This window comes from Leucopleurus acutus (genome assembly GCF_964270905.1).
Source record: "Leucopleurus acutus genome assembly, chromosome: 5".
Taxonomy (NCBI): domain Eukaryota; kingdom Metazoa; phylum Chordata; class Mammalia; order Artiodactyla; family Delphinidae; genus Leucopleurus; species Leucopleurus acutus.
In genome coordinates, this window is record NC_139147.1 from 95,183,824 (window position 1) to 95,204,501 (window position 20,678).

Genomic DNA, 20,678 nt, shown 5'->3' on the forward strand with positions numbered 1-20,678 from the left:
TTCACGTCAGGTTTTGCTAACAAATGAGCTGTGAAGAAACATTTGGATTTTCAGAGCTTTTGGGTTTTGGAATTGCTGTTGATAGGTAGTTAATTTGTATGGATTGGGCTGGTGGGATATAATTGTACCAATATCTGGAGAGTCTTGAAAGTCAGGCTGGGTCATTGACCCTCATTCCTTAAATGCTGGAGAATCCCTGGGGAGGTGGAATTTGGAGGGGGTGGGGGTGGAGGGGAAGGGTAGGGGAATAAGTGTGGTATTTTACGAAGGTCATACTAGAGACATGGGGAGTCTGACTAGCTTGTTCCAGTGGGCCCAAGAATGAAGTGAATAAGAGAATCTTTTTTCAGAAGAAAGAATCCGCAAATTTCAGTAGGATTTGAGAAGTGGTGATGGGGAGGTGGGTGAAGAAGACAGTGAAGAAGAGAGGGGAGCCAGAGGTGATTCTGAGGTTTTGCTTGAGAAACCATGAACAGAAAGCAGAAATCTCAAGGGAAGACTTGATTTTGTGGGAATGATGGTGATTCTAGTGTTACGCATGAGTTTATAGTTTGGTGGGACAACTAGGTAGATGAGGTCAAGTGAGGCATTGGACGTGGCTGTAGATCTAGAGCCCCAGTGAGAAGCCAGGGCTACAGGGGTACGTTTAGGGGAAAGCTGGGGAAAACCTTGTGAGGGAGGAGCTAGGAAAGAAGATCAAGAAGGGTGAGTTGGAGTAATGGTAGAGGAGTGCAGCCTTGGAAGCCAAGAGACGAGAGAAAAAACAGGAGGATGTGGCAAAGTCAGAAGACACCGGGTGAGGGGCAGGAAGATACCCTCTTCCCTGGTGGCGCAGTGGTTGAGAGTCCGCCTGCCGATGCAGGGGACACGGGTTCGTGCCCTGGTCTGGGACGATCCCACGTGCCGCAGAGCGGCTGGGCCCGTGAGCCATGGCCGCTGAGGCTGCGCGTCCGGAGCCTGTGCTCCGCAACGGGAGAGGCCACAACAGTGAGAGGCCCGCGTACCGCAAAAAAAAAAAAAAAAAAAAAAAAAAGTTCTTCATGAACTTCAGCAGCCAGAGTCTGGGCCACCGATGGATGAGGCTTGCAGTAAACTGGCGTGAAAAACCGGTGCCAAAAGACAAGGCAGATGCAATTATGAAATCAACTGGGAGCCAGATGTAGACTAATAAGAACCACCTCAGGTCGGCATTGCTGATGTAAAAAGTCCTCCCTTCCTGCTCGTACGTGTTCATGCAATTCTGAGCAGTAATCGCAGTAAGTAGGAGTGTTTTGTTCTGTTTAGCCTTAATATTTCATTTGTTCTGAGGAGGACCCTGATTTATTTGGACTAGTTGTGGCCATGACTAAAACCAAAACCAAATTTGAACTGTGAGCAGGTTGAATTCAATTAGCACCAAGATCATTATCTGAGACTAAGAATTTGCTTTGTTTTTCTTACCAAAACTGATTATTAGGTGAGATTCTAAACAAGTATATGTGTATACATATAAAGATTTAGCCTGGGGTTTCTCAATTGATGAAAACAAATTTTATATATATATATATATTTCAGAATTGACCCACTGTTTATCTCGTTCTTTGTCCCCTTTTTTTCTTTTCCTGTTTTTTAATAAACAAAGTGCCATGCTTACTATAAAGAGCCTACAGGCGAGCACATAGACCTACCAGTACTTTGGCCTTTCCGTCTTAGAGAGCAGGAAAATAAATCACTGGGAGAAATCAACAGAATTCTATTTTTAACATTATTGAGTTTTGTTCATTGTTAGCATTTTAAGACATTTTCCTTTTACAGAAAATTCCAATACCCTTTGGAGGTTAATTATTCAGTCTGAGATAGAATACTAGCAGTATGTGTGGTGATTGTTTAAAAACTTTTGCTCTGCAAATACTTATTGATTACCTACTGACTGCCAGTCGCTATACCAGGCACTGAGGTGACATACTCCCCACCCCAAAGTTTATAGATGAGTGAGTGGGGAGCAGGGAGGAGCATCCTTGCACAATTGGGTCACAGAGTCAGAGGCCCCGAGGTGTGCAACTGTTAATGGTTCTACAGCAGTGCTAGGGACTGCCTCTCCCTGCTGGGATCTGGGAGGTGTCTCTAGGACAGATGACAGCTTATGTGGCTCTTGAAGGAGGATGAGGAGTTCAGACCAAGAGGGAGGGAAGAACCTTCTAGGCATAGAAGGAATAATGTGCCAGCTGCATGATGAACCAGGCCTGTCAAAAGCAGTGAGAAGTATGGTGTGCCTGGGGTCTGGGCTGTGTGAGGAAAACAAGGACCAGAAAGAGAGATTGTCAGCAGTTTGAGAAGAGGTCTCTGTGCATACTAAACCCTTAGGATTTGACCCCCTCTAGGCAGTAGGTCATCCTAGAAGGCTTTTAAGCAAGGAGTCTGCATTTTTAGAAGGACAGCTCTGGGGCAGTGTGTTGGTAGGGAGACCAGTCCGGTACTCTCAGTGGCTCCTGCACGCAGTACCATTTATTCATTCAACAAGCATTTTTGCATCCAATGTCTATCTGTTAAGTGTCTCTTTTGTGCCAAGCGCTGCATTTTGTGATTTGTAGTTCTGCTAGTTTTCCTGCTTAGTTGTCTTTGTGATCAGCATATTCCATAAACATACAAACTATTTAAGTCAACATATTTACCCTTAAGTAAAATGTTCCCGACAAAGTTCTTTGTGAAATACTGCAGTGGATTGCCGCTTTTGCGCCTGTGTGGTTATGAGCTTCTGTCTATTGTTACACTTCTTATGGATGTCATTTATAATTTTAGAAAAATAGAATGTTAAAGCCCAAAAGATCTTAGATGTCATCTGGGCCAAATGTTTCCTTTCACACATAAAGGATTTCTGACCCAAAAAGATGAAGCTCAGTGTCACTTAGCTAGTCAGTTCCAGGGCTGGAACACAGGCTGTCTGCAAATTTGAGGTTCTTGCATTTTGAGATGCAAAAGACAAGAATTATACATTAGATGTGCACCATATTGGTTGAGGAAAAAGAAGGACATGACTTCTTTATGGCCTCTGCATCTCATGTTCCTCCACCTGACCTGACTTTACTGCTCTCTCATAGGCTCTCCTAGCAAGTTCTTTATTCACAGTTAACCCTGTGATCCATTCCTCCAGTGATCTGGTAGATGGTGAGAATAAAATATTAAATTTCACTGCCAAATGATGAACCTGATTATAGCCCCAACTACCCACTAATAGTAAATTCATGAGGGTTTTAAAACCTTGTCAGTCCACAGCCTCATGAACACATGCCGTCCTAGTTATGAGGCTTAAGAAGAAAAGTTAAGAAGTCTTTAGGTGTTTAATAAATAAGAGATGAGCCTCCCTCTCTGGGGTCCGCCTGAACCAGTCTCTGAGTGAGTCTTGCTGCATTTACAGACACGGGCTCCATCCAAAGTTTGCAGACGGGTGTGGGAGAGCTACACGGGGAAACCAGATTCTGGCATGGAAAGGACTACTGCAATTTTGTCTTCAAAGATTGGGTTCAACTTGATAAACCTTTTGCAGGTAAGTACCAGGGTAGTGGGTGGCTGCTTATATTTTGTCTTTTCCTTGTCAGCATCTCAACAAGTATGCATGTGCATGATCTAATATCTTTTGTTTTGTTTTGAATATTTGGTAAAACACTGGAAGCTGTGATTCAGTCATGCACTTAAGGGCTTTTCCTTAGAGTAAGAAAAGAAAATGAAATAGAGCTTACTTGTTGGAAATCTCCAGCTTCCATATATGCATATTTTAGGGGGGTAATAGTCTGTAATTCTCCAGGAGATGGTTCCCTTCCTTTGATCATCTCCTTTTTTCTGCGTATCATCTTCATCTTCCAGCATTAAAACAAACACATTTCAGATTATCACTGTGCTTGTATATCTAACAGGAAATAGGAACGTAGCTTAACATTATTTCAACAGGATAAAAAAGAAAAATGTAATGTCAAGTACACAGCTTTAAATAATTTGTACCAACTCACATCTGCCTTGCCTAGTGATTCTCTAATAAGTGAAGTGGAAACATATTTGGGAGAGGTGCGTGGGAGACTGGGTTCCTCACTGTGAGATCTATGTTTCTCTTGGCTGTAAAGGTATTGTTCTATCCAGCCAAGTAATATACACACGGTGGGCATTACCACATTTTCTTGTATGTATCGTAGTCAGGGTCAGAGCTGGGGTCAGATGGCTTGTATGCCTCTGGGCACATAAGTTAGCGAGGACCTTGCCTGGTGCGTCTGGGCAGATTTCATTGACAGGCACTCCACCCCCCGGATGCCATGGCATGACATCGCCTCTGTAGTCCACGGGAAGGCTGCTCGCGACGTGGCCCGTCACTTCATCCAGCGCTGGAACTTCACGAAGGTACATAGGTGGTCTTATCATGATTCAGTCCACATGAAGAGAAACAGGCCAGGAAAAGGAGGCGAGAAGGGGCTGTGGTAGCCGCAGCTGTGCTACCCATCCACTCTTGGGTGCCCGGTTGTCAGAGTGCCTGGGTCTCTGAGCAAAAGAAAAAGAAAATGTTCCTGAACTTTCACACCACAGACAATTCAGAGGGTAGAGGGATGATGCTACTATCACAGCCTGTGGTTTAACCCTTTGAACACTTGGGACACTCAGTGTCGTTTAAGCATCTGGCCGGGGCTGATAGTCACGTGGAGGGCTGTCGGGCTACTGTAGGGGGATGGGAACCTCGTTCAGGTAAGAGAGCTGGAGCTTGCAAGGCCTTCCAATCCTGGCACTGCCCTGAGCCCATATTGGTACAGGCTTCTGAGTGGCGGTTCTGAGCAAAGTGAGTAGTATGAGAAAATGGAGACAGTTTTCTTTTCTCCAGTCTGTGCCTTCCTTAGTATGATGTCTTCATTACTTGTAAGAATTTGACCTAACATTCCTAAGTTAAGTACCTATCGTCTAGGTGTTATTAAGATTCCATTTTATTTATAGAATCTTAATAAAATAAATAAAATGGTTTTATAGGCATTTTGTCCCTACAATTTGGAAAAAGATTTAGTTTTATTAACAACTTAAAGTGTCCCCTTATTTTCATTTAAATAACATTATAAACAGTTAGTGGGAGCTCTTAGAAATAGTAGAAATATTTTTAACAAGAATTTAGAGGCAAATGAATGAATAAATAAAAGGATAATATTTTTAACTTATTGGACTGACAAAGATAAAAACGCTGCAGTTACCTACAGTTGGGTTTGGGATCTATGATGGTCTTATACCTTGCTCCTGGGAGGATAAATTGGTACAACTGCAGAAAACTTTTTAAAGGTATGTAACCTTTGACTCAAAATCTATTTCAGGTATTTAAGCTAAAGAAATTACTCAATAAGTCATTTATCTTGACATTGCATCTAATAATTCATATAAAATGAGAAACAGCTGACATCCTCATTGATAGAAATCGTTAAACAAATTATGATTGTTCCATGCCATTTTACTATGAAATTATTTTTAAATGATATATAGTGCTTTACTGCTGTTGCAAGATATCTACAATGTAGTAAAAAAATCAGTTTATAAAATAATCCCATTTTTGCAATTGTGTACTTCTATAACCCCAGGTTGTATTTAAGTTTTCTTTAAAAATACAAAGCAATAATGCTCACTCGAAAAGGTAAAAGAAGGAAGAAGGGAGTTTTCTGTCCCTGGGAAATAGACAGAAAACAAAAATAAATAATCTATTGCCTCTTCACCTAGAAACACCCATTGTTAATATTTCTTTCCCTTTTTCTTTTTCAAATGAACCTGAATGTTTTTTTTTTCTTTTTTTACCTGAATGTTTTTTTATAATCACAAAGTAAGGAACACTGGAACTGTTTTTTCATTTGAATCTTTTTTACCTGATTTTTCTTTATTTTAGATTATGAAACCAAAATATCGGTCCCTTTCTTATCCTTTTCTGCTTCCAAAATCTCAAACAACAGCCCATGAGTTGAAACACCAAGTGCCTGGGTCTGTCCATGCTAATGTACAGGTAAGTCTGGCTTTTCTTTTTTGTGAAGTACTACTGGGTACAATCACTCTTATGGGACTAAATGCCTATTGGCTTCAACAATAAGGACAACTCCAAAGCAAATCTAAATAGACCTTTTAAAACTTAGTATTGTATTTTCTATTTTAAATGTACTCAATTTATCCTCTTGTTAAAACTCTCGTATAGATATAATAAATGCATATCTTTAGAAAAGGCCACTCAAGGAGAGGCTTGTCCTGTAATTCCTTCTGAAGTGACTCTAGCAACATGATACCCAGTAAAGCTGGAGCTGATACCAGGGAAGCACCAGGAATACGGCTGAAACTTAGCATCTAGGAAGCTAGTTATAGTTCAATCTAATTTTAGTTCCTAATTAACCAAATGCCTTTTAGAGACACTTGTAAAAGAATGAGAAATTTGCTTATTAAAGTAACAAAATTTGACCACATCCAGTACAACATTCTCAAATTACAAATAAGAAAATTAAGACCGAGTGAAACTTGGAGACTTGCCCAGGGTCATCGAGCTGGTTATCAACAGAGGTGGAGCTTGAAATCCTAGTCTAGTCCACAGTTACCCAATCTGCTCCCTGTACCAACTCCAGCTCAAGTGTCTTGAGATCATGCAGGGACAGAACCAGGATTGCATTGCCTTTTGTTCAAAGTCATCACTATCGGCGTCAAATGTATTGTTTAAGTACAGAACAGATTGGTGTTTGCCAAAGGCAAAGGGTGGGATGGAAGGGGTGCAGAAATGGGTGACAGGGGTCAAAAGGTACAGCTTCCCATTTTACTCTTAATAAGTCCTGGGATGTAACGTAGAGCATGGTGACTGTGGTTAACAGTACTGTGTTGTATATTTGAATGTTGCTAAGGGAGTAGATCTTAAAAGTTCTCATCACAAGAAAAAAAATGTGTAAGTATGTGAAGGGATGGATGTTAACTAAACTTATTGTGCTAAAAGTATTTCTTAAGTGAAGATCCAGTAGTCTGCTGCTGACATCACTATTATGGATTTATTTAATTTGGATATGGATTCTGGTGAATATGATTATATAAATGAAACGCCTAAATCAGTTACTTTGTACTACGTGCAAGGAGAGGTGTGTGTATCTAAGAAATAAAAAGACATTTCAGACCGTAGATCAAATAATAGAACAATCAAAAAGATAAATCACTTAAGAGAATTACCTACGGCAAATACTTCGTCATCCCAGGCTAAAGGAGATAACTAATCTAAACTTAGAGGCACAGATAGATATGCATTCATATGTAAGTTAATGAATATTTTATGAACCTGTTTAACTTTATTCTACTTAGAGGGAAAAATAACCTGTGCTGTAAGATAAAATAGGAGCCTTGATATTAAGAAAATAAGAGAATTTAATTTAATATTTGAGATGGCATTAAAATTGACTCAGTGATCAACTTATCCAAGTTAGCCGATGCTAATTAAGCATCTGTTGAAAAGTTATTTCTGAGAATTGTGTATTTTTATGATTAGCAAAGATGGTTTATCCCAGTGTTGCATATACAGACATCTTCTAATGTTTTTTGGTAAAGCCCTGGTTTATGTAATCTCTTCCTGCCACCCTGATGAGGCAGATAGATGCTCTGCATATCCGCCCTACAAAACGCCTCCCTTGGTTCACCTTCTCCCTATTAGTGGATGTTGTGGTAGAAATGGTGCTAGATCAGTGACTTCTCAACATGCTCACATGTTCATCCCTGACATGCCCAGGCTGCCTGCACTTTACGAAGCCAATTGATTTGAAAGGAAGTTTACCAAGACTCATTAATTCATTTATTCAGTCAGTTTATGTCTACTAAGTGCCATCTGTTTGCACAGTCAGATCATCAGTGCACACCTGGATACTGAGGAGACAGACAAAAGGAGTTCTCTGCCTCTGGAAAAGGAGTTAGATGGGGGAGAGGAAGCTGTGATGTTAAAGAATTCAGTTAACAACGCAAGGTGTGGTCTAGGACCAAATGCCAGTCTTGAGAGTATGGACCAGCATGCCATGAGAGGTTGGCAAATGAGAGGGACAGAACTGGGTACCCCCTTTAAGGAATAAGTCTGCTGCTCAGAAGATGGTAGAACCCACTGCAGCAAGCCATTTGCTCTTGAAGAGGTAGTAGATGAGGTTCAGACAGCATAAGGCCAGATTGGGGTTGCCCTGAAGTGCTGGCCTGGTTCATTTTGACCTGATCCTGGAGGCATTAGTGAACTTTGGAATGTTTTTTTTGTCATCTGAGAGGAAGCATGATACATGAATGTTTTATGAAGATTAATCTAGATGAGAGTTTCCCTAATTGGGTTTTGTCTGTGAAATGCTAACAGCTATTCCACAAAAAAAGGTTTCCATGGACAGATAAGTTTTTGCAGATTTTTAAAATATAGGACTTCTTAGTGCCTTCGTTATGTCGATGTGCATAATGAAATTACTAAGACTGAATATTCTATGAGCGTGTCCCAAGCTTAATTGATGTAGGATCTCTCAATTTGTCACCTATTTCCGTTTTTCCAAACAAACACACTTTGGGACCTAAAGTTTGTACATGTGCAAAACTTATAAGACTAGAAGGAGAATGAACACAGGAGACAACTGAAGAGACTGCTATAGTAATTCTAGAATACACTAATTTTGTGTTTATAAATTAGTATTCTTTTTCTTAAAGAAGACTCCCCCACAGTTTAAAAAGTTTTAGACCTCACAAAACATCTACTAGTTGCCAGTAGATGTTTTGCAGAACTGCCAAAATAACTCCAGTTGTGAAAACAGTGGGCACCACCAGGCAGTGCATCTTTTTGAAGACAGGAAAATCTGAGATGACCAGACACTGAAGAAAAGTAAAGAAATTACTCTGCTCCATTTCTCCTTTTCTGTAAAATTCTGACCACAGTATTGTTTCACTTCACATTACTTACTGGCTCTAAACATTATTCACCTTGTTCTAGGCATTGTTGTTGTCAAGTTATGAATGTATAGTGCTTAGCGGGTAAAAGCAATAATCTAGTCCAATACCTGGTTTTCCAGAGAATCCAGAAGACATCAGGGAGATAGGGATCTGGCTGTGCAGGAGGCTACTTAAGTTTTAAAAAGTTTATAGTCGTATTTTCAAGTCTTTCACTCTCTCTGTTACAGTGTGGCAATAGCCAAATGACTGTTAAATACTCTTGGTTGAGAAATTTAATAAAACGTAATAAAAGTCTTCTTATTCTTTTTAACATTGATTTTAACATAGTTTTTAACATAGTTTATTGTTCATAACGTAACTTAGAGACCACAGGCTTAATTAACTGGAAAGGAGCGATGTAATGTAGCCAGGGGAAGGGACAGACTGTATTCAAATTCCTGTCTCCGGGCTTCCCTGGTGGCGCAGTGGTTGAGAGTCCGCCTGCCGATGCAGGTGACACGGGTTCGTGCCCCGGTCCGGGAAGATCCCACATGCCGCGGAGTGGCTGGGCCCATGAGCCATGGCCGCTGAGCCTGCGCGTCCGGAGCCTGTGCTCCACAACGGGAGAGGCCACAACAGTGAGAGGCCCGCATAGCACAAAAAAAAAAAAATTCCTGTCTCACTACATACGAGCTGTATAACCTTGGGAAAATTATTTCACCTCTCTGAATGTGTTTCCTTCATCTTTAAAACAGGAAACACAATAGTACCTGTCTCATAGGGTTGTGGTGATAGTTAAATAAATTAATCCATGCAAATCACCTAGAAGAGTATACTAGTTTGAATTCTATCAATATTAGCTACAACCTTCAGGCATTCCCTAGTGTTTTCAAAAGTTTGCAACAAAGAAGCTGACATTTCTCTGGATGGGTCACAGGCTAGTTCTGGATACAAAAATCTTTGTACTATTTATACCATATATATTGAATGGAGAGAGAAAGAGCATTGGACACAGTAAAGTAAATAATAGATAAAATTCATGTTGTTCTTGGGCGTCCCTGGTGGCGCAGTGGTTAAGAATCTGCCTGCCAATGCAGGGGACACAGGTTCGAGCCCTGATCTGGGAACATCCCACATGCCGTGGAGCAACTAAGCCTGTGCGCCACAACTACTGAGCCTGTGCTCTAGAGCCCGCAAGCCACAACTACTGAGCCTGTGAGCCACAACTACTGAAACCCGTGCGCCTAGAGCCCGTGCTCCACGACAAGAGAAGCCACCGCAATGAGAAACCTGCGCACCGCAGCAAAGAGTAGCCCCTGCTCGCTGCAACTAGAGAAAGTCCGCACGCAGCAACGAAGACCCAATGCAGCCAAAAAAAAAAAAAGATTTAAAGAAAGAAAATTCATGTTGTTCTTTCATCTGAAGAAGGAAACCCAGTTATTTAATTTTTTAATACAAAAGCCCTGGGCCTGATCACCCTTAGGCATGTACTACTGGTGATTCCACACCAGCTACGTGCATAGCTGTCACAGAAGCTATGGCCGACAGGGCCGGCCAAGGAGACTAGAGCTACAGCAGCCAGAATGGAGACCTGCCCTCACCAACATGAATTTCCGCTTCTAAAAATGTCATCCAGACCTGAGAGCTGACTTCAGCAACTTCCACTGACACTTTAAAATAATCTTGGGTGTTTCCCCTCAGTGCTGGGTATTCTCAGAAGCCTGGCAAGAACACGCAGAGAAGGCATAGCAGGAGACAGGCGTGGGGAGGGGGTTGGAAGAAGGATGATTCTGAAACTGCTTAGGCACAGAGTTTATAAAAGAACTTGTTTTCTCCCTAAAAAGAACAAACTATGTTCCTGAATGCTTTCATTGCCACTTACGATAAATGCCCAAGACAGAGGACATCTGACATTTCTATTAAGGTAAAAGAAAGTTCTTCATGCCAAATGAGCGTTAACACGGAATCGATACGTGGAACAATCCTTTTTATTAAATTGGGCAGCTTATAGCAGAAAAGTCATTTCTTAGACAGTCATTGCCAAGAAGTTCTACCGAACTGAAGGAAGTAATTCCAGTGGAGTCATGTCTTCAATCTCTTTGTCTATTAAAAGAAAAGAAAAATATATAAAGGCAAATGTAAATGACATTCAGATTATACTATTGGAAAAATTTGTTCCTACACTTGGGGAAAATGTCCAAAAGACACTCCAAAGGATGTCAATGTAGGAATCAATGTGGATTTCAAAGGACAGCAAAGCGTTTTGTATAGTGATAGAACAAAGTAGGTAGGGAAGGGTGAAAGAAAGCCGCTTGATTTATTTCTAAGGAAGTTCCTTAACATAGAAGCTGCTTTCTGTTTACGGACCAGGTCTTCGTCCAGTAAGGCTTCTGTGCTGTGGGTCTTGACTGGCTGAAGCCACGTGAACAGGGAGTGTTCACTCAGTGCCCAGCATTGCACTAAGTTTTTTATGGAGTATCTCATTTAATATTCACCAGTCTCTAAATTATGGTCCTCTTTGACCCCATATTTTACAGATGAGGAAACTAAGACTTTGAGAGGTTATTACACAGTGAGTGTTGGACGGGATGAGACTGGATTCTAAGCAGCCTGCTTCCAGAGGCTGAGGTCATAACTGCTCAGCAGAGAGACTGTTTCCAGTGAGTCCCAGGATGGTCGTAACCACCAAGGGCCCCAGCAAGGCAAAGCTGCATGTCATGCTTGCCTTTTGATACTATCCTCTGTTGCCGCAGACCCAAATCCAGCCCAATCCAGCCCCAACTCTGCTTTTGTTTTCTGGCTCCAAAGAGCCCTCAAGTCTGCATTTTTTCCTAGGACTTCTCTCCCCTTAAGTCTTATTCTTCAAAAAGCATATTCTCTTCCTTTCCTTCAGCCTCAAGTTTAACTTTTCACTATTGCTCAGGCCAAAGGAACATCCTATTCGAATAATGACACACTGTGATGTGAATGGATGACGCTCAGCTGTAGAAAAATGGTTCTTAGAAGGAAGAGCTTGGAATTCCCTGGTGGTCCAGCGGTTAAGAGTCTGCGCTTCCACAGCAGGGAGCCTGTGTTCCATCCCTGGTCAGGGGAACTAAGATCCGACAAGCCACGTGGCACAGCCAAAAAAAGAAAAATATGGAAGGAAGAGCTTGGTAATCTGAGGCAGATTCTTTTTTTTTTTTTTTTTTAACATCTTTATTGGGGTATAATTGCTTTACAATGGTGTGTTAGTTTCTGCTTTATAACAAAGTGAATCAGTTATACATAAACATATGTTCCCATATGTCTTCCCTCTTGCGTCTCCCTCCCTCCCACCCTCCCTATCCCACCCCTCCAGGCTGTCACAAAGCACCGAGCCAATATCCCTGTGCCATGCGGCTGCTTCCCACTAGCTATCTACCTTACTACGTTTGTTAGTGTGTATATGCCCATGACTCTCTCTCGCCCTGTCACAGCTCACCCTTCCCCCTCCCCATAACCTCAAGTCCGTTCTCTAGGAGGTCTGCGTCTTTATTCCTGCTTTACCCCTAGGTTCTATTTACAATAGCCCGGAGATGGAAACAACCTAAGTGCCCGTCATCGGATGAATGGATAAAGAAGATGTGGCACATATATACAATGGAATATTACTCAGCCATAAAAAGAAACGAAATTGAGCGATTTGTAATGAGGTGGATAGACCTAGAGTCTGTCATACAGAGTGAAGTAAGTCAGAAAGAAAAAGACAAATACCGTATGCTAACACATATATATGGAATTTAAGAAAAAAAATGTCATGAGGCAGATTCTTGAACAAAGTCCATTTCTGCTGCTCCTTGCCTGCAGTGCTTCTCAATACAGACTGGAAGAATGAGGCCCGATAATTTGAGCACTTCTTTTCTCTCCCCAACCCATGCCACTTGTGAGCTGCAACATGGAGGCCAACTTCTACATGAGAGACAAAAAAAAAAAATAGTGCTTTTGTTCCATGATTGACTTGGGAGCTCAGAGAAACAAAAAAGAATTAAGATATGTACTGAATTTATAGGGAATAAAAGCATTGCAGTAAGAGAACAGGAACTTGGGACAAATACTAAGAAAGTTTTGAAAGTTTTCCTTCAAGAAGAGATTTCTGTATTTTAAGCCACATATTCAACTTGGGCCCACTGTATGTAAGGGGATTAGAGCTTGTAGATAAAGAGAAGGTTATCTTTTAAGAAGTCAAAAAATAGGACACAGTACAAAGGAAAATGACTGGTTTTAGTTACAATCTTGAGGCGAAAACATAAAATCAGAAATATGCCCTTTATAAAGGGCATAAATATACTTTAAAATTGTGTATTCAAACTTGAAGTTTGAAAAGCGTGGGTTAGATTTGATTCTCAATCTACTTGGGGCAGTAAGATAAGCCACATTTCTGTGTGTGTAAGGAGGAGTTTGAGGCTTGTCTCAGTTACATTGGATTGAAACAGAAATGCAAGACAAGTTAGGTCAGTTAAGAAAAAGAAGTGAGTAAATCTTAAATTTGAAACAAAAGTAAGTCAATCAAAATGTCTTTGACTTAGTAGATTAGTTTACAAATTTCCTAGAACATCAAGCATTTAAAGTGGAGTTGGTCCCTGGTTCAGGGGTAAAAGAGAAATTCATATTTTCAATTTATCTTGTGGTGATAAACAGATTTTAACTAATCAGAATCATAGTAAATGAATCATAATTCCAAGTAATTTTTTTCTGTATTACTTGAAAGATATGTTCAAGTTTAACCAAAAATGATGACTTTTTAAAGTTAAATGACTTTTCATTTTGAGAAAATGATGTAGATTTGGATCCAGACAATAAGACAGGTAATGCTGAGCCCCCTTAGGATGTAGGCAACCCCCCACTTCTATGGTTTTATAGGCCTCAGGGGGGCTCCCCCCTACTTTGCTTATGCTTTCCCACAGACTGATGCCAAAATGGTCTTCTTTTGGCTTACAAGTGTACTTAATATAAACATTCAACTGCCTTTAGAAAGGAAAACTTTTACCATTATCCTTCACAAGAAAGACGGCAGATATGTGACCTTCATGCTTTCCCTTCATGGCCGCCATTGGCCTTCAACCTTAGATTTCTTCCCCAGTGTGTCTAGTCCCAAGAATCCATTCTTCAACATAGCTGTTTAGGAAGACTGGGAATCAGTTAGTCTTGACCTTCGAGTTGAAACTTGCTTGACACTCCTGATTTATGTATTATGCAAATGAGTTTATTAAGCCTTTGAAGCAGCAAATTTTGAGAGTGTGAAAGGAAAGAAAGTATAAGGTTTTGGGATTTGAGGGCAAGACTAGGACATTACCACCAAGGTGGCATATAAACTTTGCTCATGGCTTTTTAGAGAGGTAGATCAACCATATATCGAATATCTACTATGTGCTGCGTAACATAGTGCTTTGTGTTTGTTATGCCATTTTTGTTTTCTTTACAACAGCTCTATGTGGGAGTGTGTGGGTGGGCAGATGTGTGTGTGAGAGAGAGACAGAGACAGAGAGAGCAGTCTCAAGTGTTCAGAGGAGGAAACTGAGCCTCCGTGATGTTAAAATGACTTGTTCAAGATGAAAGAGCTAGTAAGTGCAGAGCAATAGTGCATATCTCAAGAGTTCCTATCATTCCAGTATACTCTGCAGTTTTATACATTGTTTCCAGAGCAATATAGAATTGGATCAGGATGGGTGGCAAAAGAATCTTCTCAAGGTTGCCTGCATTTTAGGGCTGTGCTCCTTAGCAACAAAATTCAACATAAATTTGAGTGGACAAAGAATGGAAACTTCTATTTGTTCAACCTTTGTTATTTCTGCTGATGAACAATAATGCAGTTCCTTGAAGATTATGTGAATCAAGCTGTTTTCCAAGAGTGCATTATATTTACCTAAATTTTTCTTCTGAGATATTTGACTATTCTTATTCACAGTTAATTTTTCCAATTTCATTTTACAGATTCATCTGATAAAATTAAATAAAATGCTTTGAGGGAACTATATTGTAATAAATACCTCGTAATGAATAAAGAAATAACATTTTGAGAATGGCACAATCAGTTTTAGCAAGTATTAGGTTTGAATTTCAGTAGCCTTATATGTGCAATTTTTAAAGTTATTGATTAAAGCAAGAATTTTACCAGACTTTTTATATATAGCAGATATAAAACTGATTATGTATTGGATCACTTTATGAATTTCTAAGTATGGGCTATTCTTTTATTTTCAATTTCAGTTGACCTCATCAGGAACAGTTTCAATATATATTTCAAGCCAGGATTAGTGAATATATTTTTATAGTGATTCTTCTGTGATGAAACTCTATTGCTTAAGGAAAGTCAAGTAATAAGCATTTATTGACCACCTACTATATGACTAACATTATACTGGAACCCTAGTTAGAGTGCTGAAAAAAAATTACAACCAATGGATTCTTAGTGTTGAAAAAGCCTTCCATGTGGCCAGACTGTAGCCTGGCCGGACTGCAGTCTACTCTGAAGCGCCTATGGCATGACCCACCACAGCTCAAATACATCCTCTAAGTTCTCACTAATAACAGCAAACACTTATGTACCACTTACTAGGTGCTTGGTCTTCTTCAGCTCACTGCACAGTAATTAATTTAATCCTCTCTACAACCCTATAAAGTGGATACTCAGTTTTATAGAACAGAAATCTGAGGCAAATTGAGGTAAATTGAGAAACTTGACCAAGATCAAAGCCACTAGGTGGTTGAGCTAAACTTTGAACCTAGGCAGTCCCACTGCGCAGCTGTGTATTTAACGTATATTCAGGTGTCTAAGCTGGATGCTCTTGTTGTAATCCAGGAGGAAGCAGGTGAGTGTCTGAATAGAGGGAGGCGGTATGAATGAGAAAGTTGAGAGTTGAAGTGACACACCGAAGATCAGACAGCTAACGAAAGCCAGAATCAAGATTAAATGTCTAAATGAATCTATTTGTCTTTTAGAATGTATTGTTCTGAACAGTATCTATTTGAGGGAAAAAGAGTAATCACATTGTCAAGTCAGAGCTAGGGTTGACTGTATCATATGATTCAAACCGGGACACTTCTGAGAGTAAAAGTGGTGTTATTAATACGTGAGGCATTCTGGTGTGATTGTGGGGCTATAACAGAAAAAGAGTACAGGTGGTCACCCTACTCATAGCCACCAAAAGAGGTCCTTCTGAAACGCTCTTTGTAGAAACCACACCTCCTGGTTTCCAATCTTGAATGAAATAATCCTGGGGGGAAGAATATATATTCAGGATTTGATTTCCAGCTGGGCCCCTTCATTATGGATGATGTTTAAGGACCAGTTCCCTACCTACCTACTCTGCCTTGGCCCACACATGACACACAAGCCACTGTAATCAATTAGTTGTTTGGAAGAAAAAGATGGGCTTCATTTATTAATACCTCTGGTGTCATCTCCATTGTCTCATGTTTGCTCATTTCTGATTGCTGCCTTATAGTTGCTCCGTTCTGCTGCTGATTGGTCTGCTGGTATAAAGTACCATGAAGAGTCCATCCACGCTGCTTACGTCTATGTGATAGAGAACAGCAAGCACTATATCTATATAGAAGTAAGTCTTGCTCGTGTCAATTGGTATGACAACCTGCCTTCCTGTAAATATCACAGGGACTGCAGGGTCCCCGAACTCAGGACCTGCTACATTAATAAGTGTATGTTGAGATGTGAAGAGGTCACCTGAATTTTGATTCCCCCAGCATACCTGACATTCACTTTGCATTTTCATTAACTCGGGACTCTAACGGGAATCCCCCAAATCCTTATTATTAAAATGTATCAATTCGTAATATTATTAGCCAGAAATGTCACAACATGGAGACGTAAGTTTTGATTTGGCTTGAGTTGGAAGGTGTAAATGTGAGGCATGTGCTGCTTCAGGAGAGCACACGCAGGGGTAAGCTGTTAACATAGGGACCACTGGATGCCTCTGGTTTGGGGATGTTGGAGTGGGGAGAGGGCAGGAAAAGGAACATGGAAAAGGGAGGTGTAAGAATAGCGAGGGCAAGTACCAACTTCTTCAATTCTGTGTCAACTGCCATGCATTATAAAGCTTTTTCAGTTCTCAGAGTTTGTGTGTAGAGACTAGGAGAAAACCCGTGGGTACTGGATTTAGTTTGGGAACCTTAATTGTGCTTCAAAGTAGATCTGGAGCTAGTTCAGAGCACTTGGAAGATCCTTAAAAAATAAAAAGCCGTGACAATGGAAAGATAACTCAGAGCACATCTCTCTTCTTTATTTTAGTATTTTCTTTCCCACTGAATTTAAAAATATATATGGAGAGAGATGGGGTCACTGGGGAAAACCGTTCTAGCCCTACTTTCCTTCCCCTTGAGTCCTGGCCCTATCCCCTTCCATGAAGTGACAATTAATTAAAGGAAAGTGGGAAAGAATTGGAGCTTAATTTATTTTACAGGCCTGGAGAAAGAGAAGGCTGATTAAAACTATTAGCAGGCTAAATGCAATGTGGTATCCTGGATGGGTGCATGCAACAGAAAAAGGACATTAGTGGAAAAATTAGTGAATTCTGAATGAAGTCTAGAGTTTAATAAAACTAATACTATTAGTGTTATTAATTTCAACAATTATACCATAATAATGTAAGATGGTAATGGCTGGTTCATCTGTTACCCAGCATCCTTTTGCTTTGTCTCTTTTTAGTAGTATTAAATCAGCCTTTCTTTGTAACACTACCACAGTACTAAATGAGGTCAGGAATGCCATATTGACACACATGGCTGTGGACATAAACTTGGTGGAAATGCCTGTAGCCGAGGTAAGCAGTTGGCATTCACCCTGCTCCCTCCAAAAAAGGAGAAGTGAAGGATGTGAGTCTGTGTTACAGCTGCTGAGGAATGCTAAGCTTCTCTGTGATATGAATTCAGAACAAACACGGTTTGGTTGCCACTGAGATTTTGATTGTTTGATGCCCTAAAGGGAAACATATTCTCAAATGAGTTCTTGTCTTCCTCGAAGTTTGTCTTCTGGAAGCTGTTTACAGCTTTATGCACTTAAGTTTAAAAGCGTGTACAATGGTAAAAATGATAATGTGGCAAAAGGATGATAATCCTATTTCGAGTCATTGCCTATATATCACTTTACCTAAGATGATCAGCAAAGATTACTCTGTGATGATTATACTTATAAATTACAGGTGTGTTATAACTATTTGTATAGTAAACAGAGCGTGTGATATTCATAATATTTGTAACTAATTTTCAACAATCCATAATGTAGCAGCTAAATCTTTCATACCATTATAATAATAATGTTGTACCCTGGTTTCTAAGTAACAGTTTTAAAGAATGTTGCATGGATCTATAAGCAGAAGTACTTAAAGAAAAAAAAATATTTCTCTTTCCATCTTATTCGTTTATTTATATAATGCAACATACTTCAAAAGAGATTTGTAACTACTTAAAATAGAACTTCAGGAATAATAAGAGACCTAAACAAATGAGATAAGATCAAGGCAGATACTAGGAAATAGTGGAGAAAATTAGACCAGAATTCTGCCATCTACCCTGTTCAGAAATAAACTTAGCATGAGATAGAATGTTTACCAATATGGAATTTTTAATCAGAAGCATTTATACAATATGTTAATCTGAAAAACCTGATTTCTCTATTAAGTTCAAAATGTTCCTGCCATTCTAAGAATGTAACCTACAAGGAATTTGCATGATTAAATAATAATTTAGCTTTCCACTTTACTAAGATGATATAGGTAATATTGCTTAGAAATGCATGAGACCCAGAGTGACATGAGACTTCTTTTATTCCCAGTGTCATTTACTTTCCCGAGGTGATTTTAGGAATCAGAACATGTCTGCTAGGTGAAACATTTTTTTAAAAAATATCAAAGTAGTTTTTGGTTATATACCACATTTTCCTTATATGCATGCTACTAAGATAAGAAAAACTTATTATAAATCTCATTTATTTTGTGTAGAACCAGTTTTTCATAAGCTGCTCTGATGACAAAGTTGTGTTCAACAAGGTTGGCGATGCCATTGCTCAGAGGATACTGAAAGCTCACAGGTAAAGTTTTTGGCATTTTGGTAGGAGTTGTTACTGCAGATGTTCTTGCATTTACTGCTAAAATGACTTTTGAAAGCCCATTTTTAAAATACTATCTTTTTCTAACAGGCATGACTTTGGTTCAACTACCAGTAGGTTATTGATTCCTTAAATCTGAGTCAGTTGCTGAAAATTTTTGAGTCCATTTTTGAGGGGCTCTGAATGCTCCCAGAGCACAGTCACTTTTTCCTGGCCAGTCTCTTTCCCACGCATTAGATCTGTGATTTGATTTATTTAAAGGAAGACAGTGAGCTGTGTTCACTTAAAACTCAAAGCAAAATAGTCATAACGTTTTTCCATGGGTTATATTTAAATTCTTTTTACCTTCTGTCGTATTTTTTCAACTCATGGGATTATTTTCTTTAATAACACTTTTATTAAGATATAATTCACATACCATACAATCCACCCAAAGTGGACAATTTAGTCATTTGTAGTATATTCACAGAGTTGTGTGCAACCATCGCTGAAGCAATTGTAGAACGTTTTCATCACCCCAGAAAGGAACCGCATACTTAGCAGTCACTACCCATTCCCCGTATTCTTAGCCCCTGGCAACCACTAATCTACTTTCTTTCTCTGTAGATTTGCCTGGTCTGGTTGTTTCATATAAATGAAATCATACATTATGTGATCTTTTGTGACTTGCTTCTTTCACTTAGCTTAATGTTATAGAGTGTACCAGTATTTCATTTATTTTTATTGTCAGGTAATATTTCATTATCTGGATATACTTCATATAAATGGATTTATCCATTCATCAGTTGGTATATATTTGGGTTGTTTCTACTTTTTGGCTATTATGAATAAAGATGCTATAAACAACATTCTGTACTAGTTTTTATGTGAGACATGTTTTCATTACTCTAGGGATGGAATTACTGGATTATATGGTAACTCTATGTTTAACAGTTTGAGAAACTGTCAGAATGTTTTCAAAAGTGGCAACACCATTTTACATTCCCATAGTGTATGAGGGTTCCAATTTCTCTGGATCATCGCTAATACTTATTATTATCTCTCTTTTTGATTATAGCGATCCTAGTAGGTGTGAAATGGTATCTCATGTGGTTTTGATTTGAATTTCCCTAATGACTAATAATGTTGAGTATTTTTTTGTTTATTGGACATTCATGTATTATCATTGTCCGTTGTTTAATTAGGTTGTCTTTTTTTATTTTTATTATTTTTGCGGTACGCGGGCCTCTCACTGTTGTGACCTCTCCCGTTGAGGAGCACAGGCTCCGGATGCGCAGGCTCAGCGGCCATGGCTCACGGGCCGCTCCGCGGCATGTGGGATCTTCCCGGACCAGGGCATGAACCCGTGTCCCCTGCATCGGCAGGCGGACTCTCAACCACCGCGCCACCAGGGAAGCCCTAGGTTGTCTTTTTATTACTGAGTTGTAAGAGTTCTTTAGGTTTTCTGGATACAAGTCATATCAGATTTATGATTTGCAAATATTTGCTCCCATTCAGTCTGTTTTCTTTTTTACTTTCTTGGTAGTGTCCTTTGAAACTCAGAAGTTTTAAATTCTGATAAAGTTCCATTTATCTTTTTTTTTTTTCCTTTATTGCTGTGCTTTGGTTTCATAGCTGAGAAACCACTGCCTAATCCAAAATCATGAAGATTTATGCCTGTTCTCTTCTAAGAATGTTATAGTTTTAGCTCTTACATTTAGGTCTTGATTCATTT

General features: G+C 39.6%; 1 protein-coding gene across 1 annotated transcript in view; it reads left to right on the forward strand.

Annotated features, from left to right (window-relative positions):
• The window catches only part of PLD1 (phospholipase D1), a 201,959-nt gene that overhangs the window by 132,971 nt on the left and 48,310 nt on the right, over window positions 1–20,678 (forward strand). Inside the window, exons 16-20 of the mRNA XM_082839881.1 lie at window positions 3,395–3,523; window positions 4,247–4,365; window positions 5,873–5,986; window positions 16,350–16,460; window positions 18,858–18,946. Coding sequence (XP_082696007.1) covers window positions 3,395–3,523; window positions 4,247–4,365; window positions 5,873–5,986; window positions 16,350–16,460; window positions 18,858–18,946 — 562 coding nt within the window. The remainder of the gene's footprint in view (window positions 1–3,394; window positions 3,524–4,246; window positions 4,366–5,872; window positions 5,987–16,349; window positions 16,461–18,857; window positions 18,947–20,678) is intronic.